The sequence below is a fragment of the Microtus pennsylvanicus genome, chromosome 2 (genome assembly GCF_037038515.1).
Source record: "Microtus pennsylvanicus isolate mMicPen1 chromosome 2, mMicPen1.hap1, whole genome shotgun sequence".
In the NCBI taxonomy this organism is placed as follows: Eukaryota; Metazoa; Chordata; class Mammalia; order Rodentia; family Cricetidae; genus Microtus; species Microtus pennsylvanicus.
In genome coordinates, this window is record NC_134580.1 from 68,007,533 (window position 1) to 68,031,895 (window position 24,363).

The window sequence follows — 24,363 nt, forward strand, 5'->3', positions numbered from 1 at the left end:
AGAAGGGAAATTAGTTGTGTTGTCCATGGATTTAGATAAAAAGAAAGATAAATAACACATGGATGCAAAAGAAAAGCCAGATTCCACACGCAATTTTCTTGGCTCCTCATTCTCTGCATTACACACGGCCTGGACGAGGTGTTCTCCAACATGGGCAAAGGTGCAGGGAGCAGCAACACCTTTTCCCCATTTTATTTCTAATAGCTTGGATAGCATGATGGGCACTGAAATATTTGTTCATCTGGTAATAAATATTGAGGACCGTAAATACTGGTACATGCCAGGCTCTGGAAATAAAATTCTGAACAAAGGCCATCTGGGTTCCTAAATCAGAATTCGACACTGTCAACAGGCAAAGACAATTCCCCAGTGACAGGTGCCATAAGGCAACAGGTAGGAAACGCGGATAAAGTGAATTTAGAGTAGTCAGAGAAGACAAAAAAATATGATATTGTCTCACCATGTAACCCCGGCTTACCCGGAATTCACTCTGTAGACTGGGTTAGCCTTGAACGCACACGTCCATCTGCCTCTGCCTCCCAAATACTGAATTAAGGGCCTGCGACACCACATCTGACCCTTGGGGAGCACATGTTGTTGCTGTTGCTTTGTTTTTTCCAGTATTGAGGACTGAGCCTAGGAACTCTGTGAAATGCTGGGAAGTGCTCTACCACAGAGCTAGTGATAAATGCAAAAACAGGAATCCGCAGAACTCACTGTTAGGCCAGACAGGGATGGTATCTGTTGGCCGTTGAGACAGGACAACTCGAACGGAAAACACCCACTGAACTTTGCGTCGACCAAGCCTGAGAGCCGAAGAGGTGTTTTCCTCATGACCTTGCCTTGGCCGCCAGGGTCATCACCTTCCCCCAACCACCACCACCACCCCCTCGCTCCTTCCGGACACTTCCGGCCTGCGCAAGCGCGTAGGAAATGGCCTGTCCTAGAGGCGCGCGAAGCCCACTCCGGCACGCATGCGCGCCCCGCCCCGGGCGCCCCCTCGCGAGCGCCTGCCGTTTCTTTGGGCGGGACCGTGGGCGGGGCCTGAGCGGGCGGCGCGCCGCGGGCGGGCCAGTGAAGCCGGCGCCTCGGACACGTGATCTGGAACCGGCTTGGTGACTCGGTCTGTCCGTCCGTCCGTCCGCGGGTGCCATCATGGCGGACGCGGCCAGTCAGGTGCTCCTGGGCTCCGGTCTCACCATCCTGTCCCAGCCGCTCATGTACGTGAAAGTGCTCATCCAGGTATGAGTCGTCGCCCTGCCCTTCCCGGTCAGCGTCCTGTCGGGTCGCCGCCGCCCTCGGCGTCCCAGGCCTTGCCCCTCTGGCGAGGCGCTGCTGCCCTTTCCACCCATCAGGGACAACTTCCACGGCCTCGCGGCCCCTGTGGGAAACACCCCGAGGCTCGCTCCGGGCGGGCCCGCTCCCGCTCCGCAGCCAACTGCCACCCTGCCCTTCCTTGCCTTGGCTCTTCTCAACTTTGTTTTCCTTCTCTGGGGTTGATCAGGTCGATCGCCACCGAGGGCTTCCCCAGCCTTTCCCTGTCGCCCCTCTGAAACTGACATTCACCTCGCCTCCTCCACTTCTCAAACTAGAGATGGGAGCTACTCATCTCGGGACAAATGTGAAATTCTAGGAAAGCCAACATCGTGTTGTTTTTATTCGCTTTTTCTTTCTGTTCTGCTGTTTCTACTTCTGTTCCGTTCAGAGATTTTAACACCAGATACCCGGATATACACAAGGATCTCATTGAGAAGTAATAATGAAGTCAGATTTCCTAAGGATCCATTGAGCGCTTTCACAGCCGCCGGTGTGGTTCATGACAATGAAAATCACGTTGGTCAGAGCTGGCAATCAGTTCTGTGTAGTGAGTTTAAACGTAATATCAAATGCCTCCCTTTAGCTTACTTTCTGATCTTCTGGTTATTACGTGATATTTTATATTCATGGATAAAGAAACCTACTTTTAGCTGGTGACCGTATTTTCAGTTGCTGTTCTAACTTTCCCCGTGTTGAGCAGGCCATTTTCTAAGCATTTATTGAGAGTTGACATACTCACTCCATGCCTTGTGTTACCGAAGGAAACAGGCCTTAGAATCTTTGTCCTCACTATTTACCGTTCTGAAAAAACATGCAGAATGGACCTCATTTTTTCAATTGTTACTCATACAAACTATTGCCAAGTTGATTGATGGATGTTCAGTTTTTAGTGTAGAAGTTGAACCCTCTTTGTCTAAAGCAGAGGCACATTTGGGCTACACTGCATTTTGCAGTACAAACTCTAAAGTAGTTCTCAAAAGGGCAGTGTTTTCTAGTGACATTTAGTGCTCTTACCTCAACAATTTGCTATCATAAAGTCTGATTTCACAATATCTGTGTGTTGCCAAGTATCTCAGGGGGTTAGTGAAATTCCCAAATACTGTTTTAAAATTCACACGATAGCTTTTCAGTGAGCTCAGAGGGGGACTATTAGCAACAGATGAAGGAACTGCAACAATAGAGTCCAAACTCTCCTACTGGATTTTTTTCTCAAGTATCCGTTTGGCACTACAAGTCCAGATTTATTGTGTAAATAAAATGACAATCATTAATTTTTATGGCTTTCTGTGTATTGCTAATGAGACTGTACATTTAACATGGACCTAGCATGCAATTATTTTCGTAAGTGAATTACCTAACTGTATGCATTTGCCTTTGTTGTCTAGTTAACCATAGAGGCAGGCAGTTGATGCTGGCTCAGTGGATATTTTCTTATTTTATTCAAATATAAAAAATGTAAAGCTGGGTGGTGGTGGCGCACTCCTTTAATCCCAGCCCTTGGGAGACAAAGACAGGTGGATCTCTGAGTTCAAGACCATCCTGGTCTACGGAGCTAGTTCCAGGACAGCCAGGGCTACATGGAGAAACTCTGTCTCCAAAAATCAAAAAGGAAGAAAAAAATTGTAAAAGTATTTGTTAGCCTTATCGATAAACTAGGCTTTCCTGACACAATGGTTTCCTTGTTCTATTTTCAGTTTGATAATCTATCTTAGGTTCATGGTTTACTCTGTAGATTTCAACTCAAAGGGCAACTTGGAGTTTATTGAACCCAGTCCTAATCTATACAACAGGACAAAAGAGTAATAAGGGTGGTACTTCAACGAAGCCTTAAGAAATATAAACTGCATTTTTTTATTTGTAAAAACTATGGAGCTAAAGGTAGTTTGCTGATAGAGACATGGGGCATAAGGATGGACGTGGAGTTCACTTTCAGCACCAAACAAAAGAATTTGAGCCTGATTTTCTTTTTTTAAGACCTTGCAGCCAGAGTATTCCTGGGGATTTGCTTAGTGTTGATATATTCTTTTGTTTTTAAAGGTGGGATATGAGCCGCTTCCTCCAACAATAGGACGAAATATTTTTGGGCGACAAGTATGTCAGCTTCCTGGTCTCTTTTGTTATGGTAGGTGCCTTTGATTTATTTGGGATGGATGACATTGAAGACGGATGGAAACTACGCAGAAGGGCTGCTGCCTTGAGATTTCTTATAGCTAGGTTTTTGGACTAGAACCTAAAGCTCTGACTTTTGTTCTTAGCTCAGCACATTGCAAGCATCGATGGGAAGCGTGGGTTGTTCAGAGGCTTAACTCCAAGACTGTGTTCGGGAGTCCTTGGAACTGTGGTCCACGGTAAAGTCTTACAGGTAAGAGGAAGTCAATGTTCTCATACCTTTTAGTTGCCTTTTGTGCACAATTTATTCCACTGATTTCAAAGATAAACTGACATTTTTTTCTCTTAATTGATTAATTGGTTAACTGATTGAAGACAGGATTTCTCTGTGAAGCATAGACTGGCCTCAGAACTGGCTTAGTAGCCTCAGCTGGCCTTGAATTTGATTCTGCCTTCTGAGTGGTTGCCCATGTGTCTGCTTTGAAAACATGTTCTTGAAATGCCCACTCTTCCCCCATGAAACAAAGGAAATTTGTGCAATTAAAGTCATTGACTTTGATATATGTGACCTTCTTCCTTTAAAACCGGTTCTGAATAGAAAGTACTTCTGTTCACCTAGACAGTTTGACTTTTTATTATTATTACTTACTTAGTTATTGTAAGGGAAGAAATCTGAGTAAAACACACTTTTTTTCCTGGAGTTACCTTTTACATTGCTAGTATTATCTCAGTGACACATTTCCTATTCAAAATATTGAAAAGTAAAGAAGCAAGAGCTGCTGCTAGGCATAGTGGATTGTGTTGTAACCCTAGCATTTAGGAGGTGGGGGAAGAAGAATCAGGGAGTTCAAAGCCAGCCTCAGTTACATCCTGAGTTATAGGCCAGCCTGGGTTGCATAAGACATTGTCTCAAAAAGAAAAGCACAGTTGAGGTGGCTCAGCAGTTGAGTATGTCATGATGAATCTGATTCCCAGAGATCACATGATGGAAGGCAAAAACTGACTTTGGCAAGTTTTCTTCCGATTTTTTGTATGTATGTGTGGTAGACAAACACGGATAATTAAAAAAAAAGTTTAAAAAAGAAAAATGAACATAACAGCTGAGATGCCGATTGGTGGTAGGTGCTGACATAGCCTGTCCAAGGCTCTGGTTTTAATCTCTAGCACCTGGAAAAGGGGAACGAACTTACCAGAAAAAGAATCTACGCACAAGGTCAGGGATGGTGGCAGTGTGGTTCATGGCTATTTGGTCAGGGATGGTGGCAGTGTGGTTCATGGCTATTTGGTCAGGGATGGTGGCAGTGTGGTTCATGGCTATTTGGTCAGGGATGGTGGCAGTGTGGTTCATGGCTATTTGGATGAATATTTGGATGAATCTACACACAAGGTCAGGGATGGTGGCGGTGTGGTTCATGGCTATTTGGTCAGGGATGGTGGCAGTGTGGTTCATGGCTATTTGGTCAGGGATGGTGGCAGTGTGGTTCATGGCTATTTGGTCAGGGATGGTGGCAGTGTGGTTCATGGCTATTTGGATGAATATTTGGATGAATCTACACACAAGGTCAGGGATGGTGGCGGTGTGGTTCATGGCTATTTGGATGAATATTTGGATGAATCTACACACAAGGTCAGGGATGGTGGCGGTGTGGTTCATGGCTATTTGGTCAGGGATGGTGGCGGTGTGGTTCATGGCTATTTGGATGCTTGCCTCACTGGTTGTACATTTCTGCTTTTGTTCACTCTTCTGTGTGTTTCAGAGTTTGTGTTGTTGTTGGGTTTAGTTTTGTCTGTGTGTGATGTGTATGCATGTTTCTCAGTGTGTGTGCACATATTTGAGCAAATGAGTCCCTGTACACATGCAAAGGTCAAAGAACACCCTCTAGTGTGAGTCCTTACTTTCCATCTTGTTTGAACACCAGGCTAGCTAGCCCATAGGGTCTTGGGGTTCTGTTTCGGCCTCCCACCTTTCTGTAGGAACACAAAGATCACAGATGAAGGGAAACTTTACATGGTTTACATGGGTTCTTGGAAGCCTAACTTAGGTTCTTACGTTTATGCAGCAAAGATTTTACCTACCGAGATGTCTCCCTAACCTTGTATGTGTGTTACATTACATATTAAAAAACCTTTTTCTTCATTGTATGACTTTTTTATTTACTTTGAGACAGGGTTTTGCTATGTTAGCCAGGCTGACTTTGAATTCCCAGAAATCCCTCTGTCTTTGTCTCCTTCGTGCTGGGATTAAAGGTGTGTACCACCACACCTAGCCTCATGGGTTTTGTTTGTTTTTGTTTTATTTTTATTTTGGTTTTTCAAGTGGGGGGGTGTTTCTCTATAACAGCCCTGATTGTCCTGGAACTCCCTTTGTAGACCAAGCTGGCCTCCCTAGTGCTGGGGTTAAAGGTATGCACCACCACACCTGATCGTCCTGGAACTCCCTAGTGCTGGGGTTAAAGTATGCACCACCACACCTGGCCTCATTGCTTGCTTTTTTAAAAGTTACAAACAAACAAAAACCTGATCGATGCCTGTAGTAAATGTTTTTGGAAGCTCAGTCCCATGGCCCTGTGCTGCAGTGGAGTGGGGTCTAAGCCCATACATCTCAAGATTCCTCACATCACACGTGGCCATGCCATGTGCTGAGTCTCTGAGGGTTCTGGTGCCAGCTGGTTTAGATAGAGGGTGGCCATGGCAAGGAAAGTGGTCTGAAACATACTGTGAGGCTAGTCAGGGTCGCCTGTAGCTTCTGCCAGGTTTCTGGTCCCATTTGATTCAGGGTTGGTTACTACCAAGCAGTCAAAATGGTGAAATGCTATAGCAGCTGGGTAGCCTGGCCTATGTGTAGTGGTTTGTAGGAGAGTATTGGGCACCTCCTAGAGCACCTGAGGCTGAAGGGGCTGTAGAAGCTGTTACTGTCAGCATTGTGAAAGGTATTCTTAGGGTCAGGGACGTTTCCAGACATTTTACAAACTTGAATGAGCAGCCCAAGTGAGCTATCCTTGATTTCTAAGTCTGACCACTGTTATAATTTGTACCAGACTTCAGCATGCCGTAGGCCTTCCTGGATAGGCCTCTACCAGGACCACAGTTAGCATTTTAGCCCTTTGTGCCCTGCATTCTTTCAAGGGCTGGGTGTTGTACACAGAAGGCAGCCACTGATGTGACATTCTAGGGAACCTAGTTTGAAGGTGCTGAGCTATGCCCGAGGTCCCCTGGACACATATAGGTAGCATTTGGCCTGGGAGAAATCTATGCACCCAGATGTGCATAAAAGCTTACAGAGCTGAGGACAGAAAGGAAGCCGTGAACTGCAGGATGTTTTCTTCTTCTTCTTCTTCTTCTTTTTTTTTTTTTTTTTTTTTTTGGTTTTTCGAGACAGGGTTTCTCTGTAGCTTTGGTGCCTGTCCCAGAACTAGTTCTTGCAGACCAGGCTGGCCTCGAACTCCCAGAGATCCGCCTGCTTCTGCCTCCTGAGTGCTGGGATTAAAGGCATGCGCCACCACCACCCGGCTCTCCGTAGCTTTTTTTGGTTCCTGTCCTGGAACTAGCTCTTGTAGACCAGGCTGGCCTCGAACTCACAGAGATCCCCCTGCCTCTGCATCCCGAGTGCTGGGAGTAAAGGCGTGCGCCACCACTGCCCTGCTTGCAGGATGTTTTCAAAAGGACATGTTCCCAGTCTGTAGGGGGAAAGTGTTTTTAACAAAATCTCAATCGCTCAGTTTTACCAATAGAGGCTTGGGAGCCAGATGTGGGGGTGAAAACCTGGTAGCTCAGAGAGGCAGGGAAAGCACCCAGCTGACCTTCCTCCTCAGCCATCTCAAACCTCTCCTCAAACTCAGTGTCCCTCCCTTCTACCTCCTATGCCTCTCTGTCCACCGTCCTGACTCCTTGTTACTCTCTGTTTTTTCTTTTTCACTTCCTGTCAACTGGTAGTTTGCTCTGCCTCTTGATCTATGTATGGTTGGCTTTATTTAATGTTGTTTACAATATTTAATCAGAAAGCTCTTGGATTAAAGGTATGTGCTAAGGTTGAGCCACACCACAGCTAAAAACAGGTTTTTCCAGTAAATAACAAAATCTTGGGGTTCGCAGTCTGATTAAATGTTCTACAACTGAAAAGCCCATACCCTTGTCTTCCTGGTCCTTCTACCCATTCTTGCAGGCATCTTCCAAGAGTCTTGTGCAGCTTCATCTATTAGCATTGTTGCCTCCTCTGTTCCCTAGGGTAGTCAGTATCAGTGGCTGTCAGGAGTCTGTGTTGTACAGCCCGGCCTATAATAAAGAAATCTTTTCAAAAAAAAAAAATGAGAGAGAGCAAACTGGGCACGCCAAAGCTACAGAGAAATCCTGTCTCAGAGAGAGAGAGAGAGAGAGAGAGAGAGAGAGAGAGAGAGAGAGAGAGAGAAGAAAAAAACATTTTCAAACCAGGCATATGATAGGCGCTGGCCTATGATGCCAAGGGGGAAAAAACTTTTTAGGAGCGTTTGCTTCAGGTGTTTGATATGTTCAACTTTGCAGTAACACCACCTTAGAGATAGTTATTTCCAGTCGATTAATGTGAGGTAGAAATTGGGAAGACTGCAGAAGAAAATCAGTGCTTTTCATTTTCTGTCATTGCCTTCTAACAGGATACATTAATAACTCTAATTATTACTTGTTTCTATTTTTTCTATAGCATTACCAGGAGTGCGAGAAACCCGAGGTACGTTGGTGCTGTTCTCTATGTGAGCCCCTGTCTCCAGCACATTCCTGTTGTCTGACTCATTATAGGAGAAAAACCAGGTCTTTTTCCTTTCATCTCAGTGGCTGGTGGTTTATGGGGTAGCCATGGGTTTGAAGATTTCTATTTAAAATCATCAAGATTTCTGTCTTTTTTATTTCCAGGAGTTAGGACATGGAAATGTACAAAAGGAATGCTCGTCCTCCTTTGACCAAGTTATCAAAGAGGTAAGAAATAAATTTACCCCTTGTTGTTGAACCAGGATCATGACTTCTGCCTTTCCAGGTCTGTTCCCAGTTTAAATTGAGCTTTCCTGTCTAATAACCCAAAAGAAGAACATGGCCTGCTGTTAGGAACAGGTGTAGCTTCTTCTGTAGTTATGACTGAGGCAGTTTTTACATTTGTTCTTTTATTGGGGGAGGGTATTTTGCTTGCTTGTATGCATGCCTGGTACCTGCAGAGGCCAATGGGATAGTTTTTGGAACTGGTGTTGCAGAAGGTTGGGAGCTGCCATGTGGGTGCTGGGAGCCAAATCTGAAACAACAACCAGTATTCTTTACCACTGAGCTGTCTCTCCAGCCCCAAATTCTATTTTGTTGTTATTTATTTTAAAAATCAATTTTCTAGCCCAGGGTGACCTTAAACTCACAATCCTTCTGCCTCAGCTTCTCCCCCATATGGGATCGCAGGAATACACCACCATGCCCAGCTTTGAAAGCCAGACCTGATGGCTCAGGCCTGTAGTCCCAGTATTTTGGGAGGTTGAAGCAGGAGGAACAAAACTCTAAGGCCTGCCTGGTCTACAGAGTAAAATCAAGGCCAGCCCAAACAACTTAGTGAGACAGATATTGTATGAAAAAAGCATTAAGAGGGCCAGGGATATATAGGTTGTTGGTAGAGCACTTACTTACATAGTATGTGTGAGGCCCTGGGTCTAATTCCCACTACTGCCAAATGAGTGAATGAATCCAACTCTGGTAGGTTTATTCAAACAGGTAACCCTCTCTCTTCTCTATGGGGTTGGGGAAAATAAGTCTCTTTTTCGGGGAGATTTCAGAAAGTTACTACAACAGAAAGTTGAAATTCATGAAAGGTATAATGAAATGATAAAATATTAGGTTAATCCCATTAGAGCTTACTTCCTGACTCCAAAACAGGAAAGCTTTGGCACCTAATCCTTTGCCCTATACTGAGTGTCCACCTACATTCCTTACCGGAATATGAATATCATTTATTTAGATTTCAGAAGTGTGTTTTGATTGTTTCTAGACAACTCGAGAGATGATTGCCCGTTCTGCTGCTACCCTCATTACACATCCCTTCCACGGTATGTTTGCAGTTGATGGCATAAAATAATCTCATTATTCTACATATTTCTTTATCTTGGTGTGGGCATTGACTGCAAGGCTCTGCCTTCATATTTTTGTTCACCTGCTTTGCTGTCTTCTTCTAGATAGTGAAGTGTCTTTAGATGAAAAAAACTTTTAGGGTTACCAAAATAATCTCAACATAGTTGGTGGGTTTTTCTTTAATTCAAGAATTTGTTTTGCATTTATTTTGGCAGAGGAGGGGCAGGCGTTCTACATCATTTATGTGGAGGTCAGAGGACAATTGGGAATCCGTTTTCTCCTTCTACAACTTGGTTTCTGAGGATCAAACACGGGTTGAGGGGCTTGTCAGCAGCCGTCTTTACTGGCTAAGCAGCCTCCCTAACTCTCAACACAGTTCTTAAAACAGTCTTGTCTCTGTTCTACAGTGATCACTCTGAGAACTATGGTACAGTTCATTGGCAGAGAGTCCAAGTACTGGTAAGTGTTTGGGGTTTGTTTTTCTTCTTTTTTATATGTGTGTTTGCCTGCTTGTATGTGTGTCACGTGCAGTTGGTTCAGTGCCTATTAAGGCCAGAAGTGTCGGATCTTCTGGAACTGGAGTTAGAGATGGTTTTGAGCCCCCATTTCCGCTGGGACCTGAACCTGGGTCCTGCAAGACCGGCAAATGCTCTTAAGCCCTGAGCACCTAAATGTATTCTGAACTGCATACACTACATCTTTCACATCTTTTTAGTTTGCTTTGGTTTTTTAAAACAGGGTTTTTCTCTGTAGCATTGGCTGTCCCGGAACTTGCTCTGTAGACCAGGCTGGCCTCAGACTCAGAGATCCACCTGCCTCTGCCTCCAAAGTGCTAAGATTAAAGGCGTGTGCCACCATCATCCAGCTATCCCTTCCTTCATAGTTAATTGCTTCACTTTTTTTTTTTGTTAAATGTGTATGGGTGTTTTGCTTTCTTGTGTGTCTGTGCACCGCATGCATGTCCGGTGCCCACAGAGGCCAGAAGAGAACACCAGATCCTCTGAGACTTGAGTTAGACAGAAGGTTGTGAGCTACCATGTAGATGCTGGGAATTGAGCCAGGTCCACTGGAAGAGCGCCCAGTGCTCTTAACAACTGAGTCATCTCTCCAGCCCCAGTAGCTTTATTTTCTAATAGAATTTAACTACTTTACAAGAGTGAACCCGTGCTAGAAATTTTTGATGAAAGGGAGTTACGAAGTTGACTTTGTCAAAAGTAATTATTAGCCAGGTGTTATGGGGTATACCTGTGATCTCAGGTCACTTCGGAAAGTGCAGGCAGGAGTTCAGGGTCAGCCTCAACATAATAAATTTAGGCTGCCTTGGGCTCAGTGAAACCCTGCTGGGGGTGGGAGGTGAAATTCCCTTCTCAAAACTCAAATCTCTGTGTCCTTTACCTTTTATCGTTACCTAGCGGGCTGTGTGACTCCATATTAACCATCTACCGGGAAGAAGGCATTGTAGGATTTTTTGCGTGAGTAAATGTTGGTTTTTCCTGTTAATCATTTTTGTGTTAGTAGAAAAGCTTTCTTGAAAATAAGGGCAATGAGTCTTTAATTTTGAGGAAAAAAAAAATGTTCTCTCGGGGTTTATGTTAAGCTCTTTACAGACCTCTACTGGCTTATATTTTTATTTTATATGCTTGAAATAAGGATTTTTTTTTTTTAAACAAGGTCTCTTATAGCCCAGTCTGACCTCAGACTGAATGAGGATGACTTTGAAGTCCTGGTCCTCCTCTACCTCTACCTGTGGTGCCTGTGTGGAAGTCAGAGGACAGCTTGAGAGAGTCAGGAGTTAAACTTGGGATGTCAGCCATGGTGACAAAAGCCCTTACTTGCACCAGGCCTTGCTTGTTTTGTTTTGTTTTGTTTTTGAGATAGTGTCTCAAGCTCACAGAAACCTGCCTCTGCTTTCCAAGTACTAACTTTAAAGGTGTTAAGCACTATGTCAAACTTGTTTGTTTTTATGATAAGTTCCTTTATAATACAGTTATTAAAAGGGGAATACTAATTTTTGAAAGATGGAAAAGTCATAGCATGTATTTTTATTACTCTAGAATAAGCATTTGCAAGGCTTGACTTTGGAAAGTTTAAACTACTGTGCTTGACTAACAGAAACTGACCATGGGCAGTGAAACGGTCCTCTTACGTTTCAGCGTCTCCATAATTAGTTGATGCTAAAACTCAAATACGGGTTTTTTGCACATGCTCTACCACTGAGCTGAGCCCAAGATTTCTTTTTCTTTTCTTTTGTTTGATTGTTATTTTGTATGTATTGATGTTTTGGTTACATGTATGTACAGAGGCCACCATGTGAGGAAGCCAGAATATGGTGTCAGAGCCTCTGGTCTCAAGTCACACATGGTTGTCGTGAGTCTCCATGGAGCTGCTAGGGGTCAAACCTGGGCTCCTCTGGGTGAGACAACTCACCAGACCCTAAATTTATTCCATTTTTTGAGTATTTTTTTAATTTTTGAGTATTCTGACAAATAGAAAAGACAGTTTATTGTTAGTCTCATTTTAAAATGTTATTTGTATGTGTGAGTGTACACACAAGCACAAGTGGGTCTGTGTCAGAAGAGAGATCCTTTGAACTGGAGGTGGAGGCCGTTGTAAGCCATCGTGTAGGTGTTGGGAACTAAACCAGGGTCTTAGGCGAGTGTGGGCAGACTTTTCTTTCCAACTTATCAGTTCCCACATAACCAACAGGGACACTTGATTATAAATGCTAACTTATTACTAACTCTTATAACTTAAATGAACCCATTTCTATTAATTACATTCTGCCACATGATGTTACCTCTCTTGCATCTTGTACCTCCTGTTTCTTCCCTATGTTTCTCTGGTGACTCCTGACTCTGCCCTTCCCAGTATTCTCTCTGCCCCTAAAATCCTGCCTAGCTATTGGCCAATCAGTTTTTCATTAGCAATGAGAGCAGCACATTTTCACAGTGTACAGAAGGATTATTCCACAGCAGACAAGAGCAGGAAGTGTGCTGAACCACTGAGCCACCTCTCCAGCCAGCGCCAGTTTCATTTTAAAAGCGTTGAGGAGCCTGCAATGTACCTGAGTTTGTAGTATACTTGCCTAGCATATGAAAAGCTTTAAGTTCAGTCTCTAGCACATATAAAACTGGGCATACTGGACTATACATGCCTATAATCCTGGCATTCAAGAGGAAGGGATAAGAGTATCAGAAGCTCAAGGTTATCCTTGTATACATAGCAAGTTTGAGGCCAGCCTACGTGAAAAATTTGTGTTTCCTGTGTTTGATTGACCTAATTTGAGTGACACTGGGAAGCGCTGAGTTTGAATGCCAGTTCTATCACTTAAAAACACTGCCATGCAGCAAATGGATGCCTTAAATTCTTGATTTTTTTTTTTAAAGACATGGTTTCATGTGCTCCAGTCTGGCCTAAAACTTTATGTAAAGGAAAGGATTACCTTGAACTTCTCTCGTCCTGCCTCTTTCTACTGAGTGCTGGAGATACATGCATGGGCTATTACCCCCAGTTTGTATAATACTGGGGAATCAAACTTAGGGTCTCGTGCTTCAAGCTCTCTTATCAACTGAGCAATATCCCTAGCCTCTGGAAACATGCTTTTGATATTTCTCTCTGTTTGGATCATTCTCACTGTTTGTTTATTTGTTTGTTATTGTTGTTGGTTTTTTCCCCCTTCATCTTTTGCCCTGCCAAATTTGAGTATCAAATAGTTTAGTAAAACAGTGTTATAAATCTCCTCTGCAAAGCACCTTGCAAGTCTTTGGCTCTTCCTGTTATGGTTACTAATAGTAAAGCGTGCTGTTGGCTGTAATTCATAAAGGGTTATAGCTGACCTGTATTCTAAAAGTGGGAACAAAAGCCATTACAGATCAGCATTAGTACAGCTGTTAACCAGACTGAACTTGGAATGAGGGCTATGTTCTGGGGTTTGCTGTTCAGTCCCCTAGAATGTTTTTAAATGTCTTAGCTTTCGAGATGTGTTTATACTAAGTAGATATCTGTTTTACTGATCATAGTTTTTTGCTGCTTACTATGTCTTCATGTAGGGGTCTAATTCCTCGCCTCATAGGTGACGTCATTTCCTTGTGGCTCTGTAACTCACTGGCTTATCTCATCAATACCTATGCACTGGACAGTGGGGTAGGTTATAATCTTGGTAAGATATGCTGGTGAGGGCTTTTTTTGTATTCGCCTGGCAGTCATTGTAGCTGTGAGTAAGATGGCAGTTTGGTATGTGCCAAACAGAACATTACATAGTAAAAAAGATCATTTGAGTTTCTAAAGACTGCCATGCTATTTCCTATAGAGGGTACCCATGGATCTAGCCCTGATATTGTTACGACTTTGAGACTTTTTGTTTTTGTTTTTCTGATACCTAATTTTAGGGCATACAATATAAGAAGAATAGCTGTTTGTTGTGTTTGGGCGTTTACCACATCTTCTGGGGTATTGAAGGAGCTCCTAGAAATCTCTGTCTCAGAGGTTTTGAGGGTTTGAATTATCTTCCAAATATTGAGGCTGGTACATTTCTTCCTACATCATCCTAGTGTGATAGGAATTTGCCAGTAGTTATTGATGAGAATGATCAATTTGGGGGAAAAAAATTTTCAAGACAAGATTTTTCTGGCTGTCCTGGAACTAACTCTGTAGACCAGGCTGGCCTTGAACTCACAGAGATCTGCCTGTTTCTGCCTCCCAAATACTGGGACTAAAGGCCTGTGCCACTACTGCCTGACTGTTTATTTATTTATTTATTTATGTTAGTATTTTAAGATATATTTATTTTAGCTGGGCAGTGATGGACACCTTTAATCCCAGCACTTGGGAGGCAGGTGGATTTCTGTGAGTTTGAGGCCAGCCTGGTCCACAGAGTGACAGCCAAAGATACAGAAAAACCTTGTCTCAAAAAAAAAAATATTTATTTTATGTATATTGTGCCCTATCTACATATACTCCTGCATGCCAGAAGAGAGTATCAGATCCCATTATAGATGGCTGTGAACCGCCATGTGCTTACTGGGAGTTGAACTTGGGACCTCTGGAAGAGTTGCCAGTACTCTTAACCACTGATCCATCTCTCCACCCCTGGAAATCTTTTAAAAGGGTCTCCCTATGTCAATCATCTTGACTGCCAGTTTTTTGTTAAAATGGGATCTGACTCTGACTTGCCTGAACTAATATAGACAAGACTGGCCTTGAGATCCACTTATATGTACCTCTCAAATGCTACGTACAAGGCATGCACCACCATGCCCAGCCTTGGCTGGAGGCAGAGGCAGGCAGATGTTCATGAGCTCAAGGCCAGCCTGATCTACAAGAGCTAGTTCCAGGACAGCTAGGGCTGTTAGAAAAATCCCATCTTCAAAAGCAAAAACAAAAAGAAGTTAATTATTATATTCAGTGTTGTGCCTGCGTGTATGCCTGCAGGCCAGAAGAGGGCACCAGTTCTCATTGTGGATGGTTGCAAACCACCATGTGGTTGCTGAGAATTGAACTCAGAACATCTAAAAGAGCAGTCAGTGCCCTTAACTGCTGAGCCATCTCTCCAGCCCCTGACTGCCACTTTTTTATATTCATCATAGATACTTTGTTTTTATTAAACTTCATTTTCACACTGTCTTGCTCTTGTGAGTTTTAACTTACTATCAGCTCTGTGTGTGAGTCATTCTAATAAAAGCTCTTTTCCTATTTTAGGTCTCTACCATGAATGAAATGAAAAGTTATTCCCAAGCTGTCACAGGAGTGAGTTTCTTAATCCTCTGAATTTTCTAGGAACAGTTTGTTTGGTGGTGGTGGTTGTTTAAGTCTGGCCTGTATGACCAGTGTTTTAAAGCTGTCAGCCACCTACCTGGAAATGTCCGTCACATGGTTCCTGTGTCGGAGGTGGTGGAGACTACAGTTGCCCTCTCATGGCAGCTTTTACTTGCCCCATGTGTTTGGTATTGCTTAGCTTTCATGGGGGAGTGGGGCAGCTGCGCATTGTGCCCTTCACATCTCACTTAGAGAACTGAACGCTCTGCCGTACATTGATTTGGGATGTGGGAACTGCGCATGTGCCAAAGCATACATGTGGGGGGAGGAGGGAGGGAGGGAGACTTGTGGGTGCCAGTTCTGAGGACTGAGCTCAGGTCCATCCGTGTTGGCAACTTTGACTGTAACTGAGCCATCTCATCTCGCCTGCCTTGTAAAACTGCTTCAGCCTCCCGCAAAGTTAGGTAGCTGACACTCATCACACAGCTGAAAATGGGACTTCTGAAGTAGTTCCCATTGTCTTTGAGAGGGTGCTTGTTGAAGGAACTGCGGGCTGCGTTCCTGCCACCCAGCTCCCAGCCACTAGCTTTACCTGAAATAACAACACACAAATTGTATTCTTTTTTTTTTTTTTTTTGGTTTTTTTTTCTTTTTTTTTTTTTTTGGTTTTTCGAGACAGGGTTTCTCTGTGGTTTTGGAGCCTGTCCTGAAACTAGCTCTTGTAGACCAGGCTGGTCTCGAACTCACAGAGATCCGCCTGCCTCTGCCTCCCGAGTGCTGGGATTAAAGGCGTGCGCCACCACCGCCCGGCAAATTGTATTCTTTTAAACACTGCTTGGCCCATTTCTATTAATGTGTGTAGCGCCACGAGGCAGTAGCTTACCAAGAAGGATTCTAGCCTACATCCATCCTGGGTCGGAGCTTCGTCGGGTCTGCCCCAGAGAGGAGAGGAAATGGCGTCTCAGCTCACTTCCTCTTCTTCCCAGCATTCTGTTCTGTTTACTCCACCCACCTCAAGGCTGGCCTATCAAATGGGCCAAGGCAGTTTCTTTATTAGCCAATGACCTTCCCCCATCATTTCCCCTTTTTCTGTTTAAACAAAAAAAGGAAGGCTTTAACTTTAACATAGCAAAATTACATATAACAAAACAGTTATAAAGCAAGAATTACAGTTACAATATTTACATCTACTTTATCTTTTATCATAACAAAGGAAAACAACTATAACTATCTACCTATTCTTCAACTCCATCAAAGACTCCAGAAGGATATAATATTACCTAAGTAAATGAGAAGTAAGCAACTTACAAAACTCTAGACATCACAGAGACATCTCGCTGCCTGGACAGTCACCCAAAGTTCCTCTGTACTGTTGGGGCATCCATCTTCGGCCTACAGGCCCATAGTTTCCAGCAGACATTTCCATAAAGCAGGAAGTTTCAAAGGCAGTTCAGTCACTATCTGCCGTGTCCTGCAGAATGTCTCGCAGACTCTTTGATGAATCAGGAACCCCGAAAGATCATCTCACCTTTAGGCAAGATCAGCAGTCCTCTCTCTGTGGGTTCTCTATGTCCAGTTTATGCAATAGTCCAGGCAAGAGCAGTTTCTTGCCCAAATGGCTATCAAACTCCATAAGGTGCCTCTTCGATGCCCATCTTCCTTTTGAAGTAGACTGGTGCTGCCAGAAGCAGGTGTCTCATTGTCATGAAAAGCCCTAAGTTATTAAAACATTAAATGCCATATTCTGTAGTCTTTGAAAGATATGAAGAATGCCTATCTGAAATATATCTATGTACATCTAGAAAATCTAACATGACTACAGGCTTGACTAATATTAATGATTATTCATTAACAACATATATACATTACTTTTTTTGTTGTTTGTTTTGTTTTGTTTTTTGAGGCTGGGTTTTCTCTGTGGTTTTGGAGCCTGTCCTGGAACTATCTCTTGTAGACCAGGTTGGTCTCGAACTCACAGAGATCCGCCTGCCTCTGCCTCCCGAGTGCTGGGATTAAAGGCATGCGCCACCACCACCCGGCTATACATTACATTTTTAAATGAACTACACAATCACAATACCTTATACAAGAGCAGAAATACATATACATATAACAAAATTGACCTTAAAATCTATACCAATGCAAACTATTCATATCTATATCATATCCCCCTTTAAATGTAAAAGAACATTTATAAACAATATTTGGGAATATAGGTGCAGTTATTTCTCTCCAAACTGCTTCCTGCTGTATGGGGCCGCTGTTAATCAGGTCTTTTATGGTATAACCTGTGTGCTAGGTTCATCTCAGTCGTCAATTGAGTGAAGTAATTTTTTGAGGGTGTTCACAGCAACCTTTCAGGAGGGCGTGGTCCATCATACCATATTGGGATAGAAGCAATCCACAGGGTTTCATCCTCTGTGAAAACAAAAGAATCTCTTTTTCAAAGTATCATATCCTTAGATCCAAATTCTGAAGTCAAGGTATTTTCAAAATATCTATATTGGATTAGTTCAGCAGCATTTATAAACAAATATCTTTTAGCAGCTGTTGCTCCTTCCTCAGTATTCAAACAATTCAAAGAGAGCATAATAGCATACAGTATCAAGATTCTCTGTGTATTTTCCATCTTTGTGCGGCTTTATTTTAACCTCTATTTCTTTTATTTTACTTTTATTTTTTTATTTTTTGAGACAGGTTCTCTATGTATCTTTGTCCTGGAATAACGTTGTAGGCCAGGCTGTCCTTGAACTCTCAGACATCCAGACACCTCTGCCTCCCAGGCATTGGTGTGCTACCACACCTTTAAGTCACAGAGGTCAATCTCCCTCTGCTTCCCAAGTGTTGGGATTAAAGGTGTGTACTACCACCCCCAACTACTCTCTTTCTTCCTTTTTTTTTTGTTTTTTACTTTAAGAACTTTAACTTTTAGCCTGCATTTATTTTTAACACACTATAAATCATTTAAACGTTTTCTTTAACTTTGAATCTTTCTTTTACTGATTATCTCTCTTTTTGTGACCACATGAGTCTTTAATTTACCAAACAATATCGGTAGGACTAAAGCCGTGGCTTTACCAGCTGGATCCAGCCCATTCCTTAGCTTTCCAGCCTCGTGCCGGAGGTACCACTGGAGTCATTTTTATTTCCACAACTCTATGGAGTTTCAAGGTCCTTGCCAGCAAGCGAGCTGCAGCATTCTGCTCACAGACCACACTCAGCCAGACTGCCTGCCTGAGTCAGAGTTTGCCCTGACAGTACAGCCCAGAAAGCTGGCATTTTTAAACGGCACAACTTTTTTCCTGCTATAGCTGAAAACAAGCAAGCATTCAGTCAGCTTTTATCAACACCATTTAAGTGTTTTGTGGCAGGACCTCTTAAAAGAGCTGCAAGGTTTGCAGCTAAAGCTGAGTCAGGAAGCCTTTCTTAGATGTGCTTGCTTGACTCTAGCTACCAAGAAAACATGCTTTTTTCTTTCCCAAGCTTTCTCAGGCTTTTTGTGGATGTAGTTATTCATGTGGGCGCCATTCTGTTCAAGGAACTGCGGGCTGTGTTCCTGCCACCCAGCTCCCAGCTACTGGCTAGCTTTACCCGAAATAACAATACACAAATTGTATTTTTTTAAAACACCGCTTGGCCCATTTCTATTAATGTGTGTAGTGCCACGAGGCAGTAGCTTACCGAGAAGGATTCTAGCCTACATCCATCCTGGGTTGGAGCTTCATCGGGTCTGCCCCAGAGAGGAGAGGAAATGGCTTCTCAGCTCACTTCCTCTTCTTCCCAGCATTCTGTTCTGTTTACTCCACCCACCTCAAGGCTGGCCTATCAAATGGGCCAAGGCAGTTTCTTTGTTAGCCAATGGCCTTCCTCCATTTGGTGCTCATCTTCTTTTCAAGGGTACTTTGAAATACTTTATTTGTATTAGTTTAAAACTTTTTCTCAGCAGGGCTGTGGTGGCGCATGCCTTTTATCCCAGCACTCGGGAGGCTGATGCCCTGGCAGATCTCTGTGAGTTCAAGGCCAACCTGGTCTACAAGAGCTAGTTCCAGGACAGCTAGGGCGAAACCTTTCTCGGAACCTCCCCCTCCCCTCACAAAAAAGGCACAACTTTTTCTCCTAAGTAAGCAGTTTACTTTCATTTGAATGAGACCTCAATCATAGAATAAGAAGATTGTCTTGGCCTTTTGATAAATTTTGGATATATAAGTACATTGTGGCAAAAAAAAAAAAAAAGGTGCCTCTGGGCTCAAAACTATGTAAAAGCATTCCAGGGCTCTGCGAGCTCAGTACTACTGTTGAAATATTTAAGCAGTACTAGCACTAGGCCTTCAAGAAGAGAGGGGAGCAATGAAGATTGAGAATGGTTTGGTAACTCAGCTGTTTTCTTGCTGTCTTACAGTTCTTTGCCAGTATGTTGACATACCCCTTTGTGCTTGTATCTAATCTTATGGCTGTCAACAACTGTGGGTAAGTGCTTTTTGGGTTTTTGGCTGGTGCATGTGGAAGCCAGAAGTTGATGTATTTGGTGTTTTCCTCGATGACGGTTCATTCTATTTACAAAATACGGTGTCTCTCTGAACCCAGAGCTCAGTTGAGCTGGTCTAGTTAGACAACCTGCCACGGGATCATCTGCCCCTGCCTACTGAGTGCGGATTATAGGGGTTGTACACTCTGCAATCTTATCTGTTGAGTGGGTGTGGCATATCCAAACCTAATTCTAGGACTTGCACAACCAGTGTTTTACCCTCTGAGCCTTCTCCTCAGTCATGATTTTTGTCTTTATTTTTGCAATCATGGAGGACGGAAACCAAGGCCTCACTTGTGCTAGGCATATATACTCCACCAGTTAGTTGCAGACCCAGTTCCCTACTTTGCATTTCTTAGTTTGGTAATTTGCCCCCCGACCCCATATGACTGGGATTATAGATGGTTGTAAGCCACCATATGAGTGCTGGGAATTGAAGCTGCACCCTCTGCAAGAGCAGCAAATGCTCTTAACTGATGAGCTATCTCTCTACCCCCTAAGATTTTATTACTAATTATGTGTATGTATGCCTGTCTGTAGGGGTTTGTGTAAAGTATGGCCGGGTGGTGGTAGTGCATACCTTTAATCCCAGCACTCAGGAGGCAGAGGCAGGTGGATCTCTGTGAGTTTGAGGCCAGCCTGGTCTACAAGAGCAAGTTCTAGGACAGGATCCAAAGCTACAGAGAAACCCTGTTTCAAAAAACAAACAAAAATTCTGAAGTGTGTATGTGTGTGCATACATGATATGCATTGATTACATTGTGTGCATTTGTTGCGTAGGGTACATGTATGTACTTGTGGAGTTCAGAGATTAACCTCAAATATTCTGCAGGTGCCATCTACCTTGTTTTTTAGATAGGTTCTCTCATTGGCTGGCTTAGAACTCTCAGATTCATCTAGATTGGCTGGACAGTAAGCCCCAGGGAGTTGCTTGTCTCCACAAGTCTCGCACTGGGGTATGTTAGAGAACACCATTGATTTCCAGTTCCAGATGTCAAGTGACTCCACCACATTGGCAAATATTTTGCTTCTAGAATTAACTCGGAACTCTGTTCCTTAGCTATGGTAGCATGTGCCGTAATCCTAGTACTTGGGAGGTAAGGGCAAGATCAGGTATTCAAAGCCAAGCTTAGATGCATAGCAAGTTTAAGGCCATGCATAGCAAGTTTAAAGCACATGCTTTAAAATGAGTTATAGCTGGTCCTGGCAGTGAGCATCTTTAATCCTAACATTCAGGAGGCAGAGTAAGTAGATCTGTGAGTTTGAGGCCATATCAGTCAGACGCTGTAACTCCAGATCCATGGGTTCTGGGATCCTCTTCTGGCCTCAGACACCACACAAACACATGGTGCAAAGACATTCATGTAGGCAAAAGTACATAGACATAATTTTTCTTTCTTTCTTTTTTTTTTTTTTTGCTAGTTAGGAAGTGGTTGGATTATATTCAGATAGGAGAGTGTGGTCAGCAGTGTTTATATCTGCTATCATAGCTTGATTTTTTTTTTTTTCGAGACAGGGTTTCTCTGTAGCTTTGGAGCCTGTCCTGGAACTAGCTCTTGTAGACCAGGCTGGTCTCGAACTCACAGAGATCCGCCTGCCTCTGCCTCCCAAGTGCTGGGATTAAAGGCGTGCGCCACCACCGCCTGGCATAGCTTGATTTTTTTATGAAGAAAGCTCATTTAAAAATCCATTTTCCCTGATGGTCAGTCATATGGTTGTTCATTCATCCACTCTTGGAAAATCTAAATGTATCACAAAATAAAACCAAGTCATGATTCTGAGAAAGAGTTCAGTAGGGATGAGGGGGTATTGAAAGAAATGGAAGGGAAATGAGAGGAGTAAGGGAGCTAGGTGGTGGTGCACGCCTTTAAGCCTACACTTGGCAGGCACATCTCTGAGTTCAAGGCCAGCCTGGCCTACAAAGTAAGTTCCAGAACAGCCAGGGCAACACAGAAACCTTGACTCAGAAGGAAAAAGAAGGGGTGAGGGAGAATAATAATAGAATAAAAGAATATATACTAAACATATATAGTATATACAAGTTTCTGTTTGTTGACTTAAAACCTGCTTTATGATGGGTGGTCTTTTCCTCTGGTGTAATTCTTCTTATTAAAACTATCTCAGGGAACCTATGATGGAAATTTTTGCCAAAATGTCCCTTGTAAATGTTTTTAAGTAACTAATGTTTTCAATTTCAGGCTTGCTGGTGGATCTCCTCCTTACTCCCCAATATATACTTCTTGGATAGATTGCTGGTGCATGCTACAAAAAGCGGTATTTTTATCTCTCATTTTGTTTTTGGTCTCTTAAATGATGTGTTTTGAATTCTGATATTAACTCATTCTTTAACTGCTAATCAGTAACTTTACAGTGTTGTGTGTGTCCCTCGAGCATAAGCGTGGTACCTAAAAACGACGTTGCAGTAAAGAAGTACAAACTCCTACATGTCGACCACAAGCCATCTGAGCGATTGAATGAAAGTCACAATAGCCTGATTTCCAACTTACCTTTATTGTTGGAGCTGGGGATTGAACCCAGGACCTCACACAGACTAAACAGAAGCCCAGCAAACATGCTTTTCTGTAACTACTCAGAATATCTTATATACTTCTTTCCCCACATTTAGATATGAAGACTGAAAATAAGACATTACTTATTTATTAGACAAAATTTTGTCAAAGTGATACTGACAGAACTAGTTGCTTGTTTCCTGTTTTGTTAGTAGATGACGTTGTCAGTGCTATAGTTTATAGTTATTGGTGAGGGTCGTATCACTGACCAAACATTTTTGATACCTCTAGACATATTTGTATGAGGAACTAAGATAATGGATGGGCTGTCCACTGGCTTTAGCATGGGAATCACTTAAAAGAGCCATCAGTTTACAGATGGTTCTGCGTGGCTTGCACTTTTTAGAATTGCAGAGAAAGGTATGAAGAAGCTCTTTGCTGAATTACTTGAGATCCCAGGGTATGGATGAGAATGGCTTTGTTCACAGAACTTGGACTCCCCCAGACTGGACTCTGAATGAAAAGGTCCAGTTGTTGCTATGGTTACATTTGCTCACCATTCATGCCAACTGAATCCAAGCTAGAATCCTTGGATGGTTTCAGTATAAATTTACACGAATGTCGTGGTTTTCTTCTAAGTTTTTTCCTTTCTTGTTTTCATTTGTTTATCTTTATTATTTTGTTGTTTTCACTTTCTGGCGTGCTGGGGATCAACCCAGAGCCTTCCAAATAATAGGCAAGAACAGCTCTGCCAATATACTACATTCTCATAACTGTTGTTCATTTTCTTTTTGTAGTGTTGGTTATTGAATCCGGAGTCTTAATCATGTGGGAAACACCACTGAGCTACATTCCCAGCTCTTCTCCAGACCAGAGCCTACTGGGGTCTTTGGGGTTTTGTTTGTTTGTTTGTTGTTTTGTTTTGCTTTTTTGAGATAGGGTTTTTTCTGTGTAACAGTGCTGGCTGTCCTGAAACTGTATGTGCTTAGGAAAACATCAAAATAAGTCATCTACAATGTATCAGATAGCATACCAAGCACTTCCCATAACATTTTCAAACTAGCCCTGTGAAGATTGATGCCGTTCTCTATGCTGCTGTTTTACATATGAAAAAGTTGGTGCTGCCGGGCTGTGGTGGCGCACGCCTTTAATCCCAGCGCTCCAGAGGCAGAAGCAGGCGGATCTTTGTAAGTTCGAGACCAGCCTGGTCTACAAGAGCTAGGTCCAGGACAGGAACCAAAAACTACGGAGAAACCCTGTCTCGAAAATCCAAAAAAGAAAAAAAGAAAAAGTTGGTGCTAAGAGAAACTTAATATTCTGGGCAGTGGTGGTGCATGCAATCCCAGTATTTGGGAGGCAGATCTCTGAGTTCAAGGCCAGCCTGGTTTACAGAGTGAGTTCTAAGACAACCAGAGCTACGTGGTGAAACCCTGTCTCAAAAAACAAAAACAACAAAAAGGAGCTTATTGAAAGTTCTGTAACACAGTCACTTGGCCTTACTGATGGGTCCAAATTCTGTTAGTCATTTCAGTTACATCTAGAAATGTGTCCCAGTGTGAGTGCTTTCGTCTTCGTGCTAGACTTTATTTCTGTTTCTTTTCTTTTCCAGGGAAATATAAGCCGAGGAAACAGTTTGTTTTTCCGGAAGGTCCCCTTTGGGAAGACTTACTGTTGTGACCTGAGGATGTTAATTTGAAGATGTGGAGCAGGGACAGTGACATTTCTATAGTCCCAATGCACAGAATTATGGGAGAGAATGTTGATTTCTATACAATGTGGCGCACTTTTTTAATAATCATTTAATCTTGGGAAAATGGAGGTGATTGGTGTCTGCCTTTTTTGTTCTTTTTTTTAGCACAATATCATTTACCACTGTTGTTCCCTATTAGTTATTTGAAATGTGACTTTTTTTTCCTCCAAATTTGTTTTAAACAAAAAATAGAAGTATATTTCTAAAGGAACAAGCAGGTTGTCCTGTGGATTTAAGTCTCAGGTTAGGGCTTTGTCAAACGAAGAATAGAATTCCAGTAAGAAAGAAATGATTCTATAAAAGTTGAGAAAATTAAGAAGTCACACATA

At 42.9% G+C, this 24,363-nt stretch overlaps 1 protein-coding gene across 1 annotated transcript; it reads left to right on the forward strand.

Annotated features, from left to right (window-relative positions):
- Positions 1-1,038: 1,038 nt before the first annotated feature.
- Mtch2 (mitochondrial carrier 2) lies at positions 1,039-24,102 on the forward strand. Its single transcript, XM_075961259.1, has 13 exons — positions 1,039-1,242; positions 3,355-3,439; positions 3,573-3,679; positions 8,102-8,128; positions 8,311-8,373; positions 9,416-9,473; positions 9,903-9,954; positions 10,908-10,967; positions 13,545-13,638; positions 15,193-15,240; positions 19,649-19,716; positions 21,973-22,048; positions 23,894-24,102. The coding sequence occupies exons 1-13, from the start codon at positions 1,156-1,158 to the stop codon at positions 23,978-23,980; spliced, it is 912 nt and encodes a 303-aa protein (XP_075817374.1). The 5' UTR covers positions 1,039-1,155; the 3' UTR covers positions 23,981-24,102.
- The last annotated feature ends 261 nt before the right edge of the window (positions 24,103-24,363 follow it).

Coding starts and splice junctions, on each gene's coding strand:
- Mtch2 (XM_075961259.1), top strand. CDS start 1,156: ATGGCGGACGCGGCCAGTCAGGTGCTCCTGGGCTCCGGTCTCACCATC. Junction 9,474..9,902: donor CATTACACATCCCTTCCACG/GTATGTTTGCAG, acceptor TCTGTTCTACAG/TGATCACTCTGAGAACTATG. Junction 9,955..10,907: donor GGCAGAGAGTCCAAGTACTG/GTAAGTGTTTGG, acceptor ATCGTTACCTAG/CGGGCTGTGTGACTCCATAT.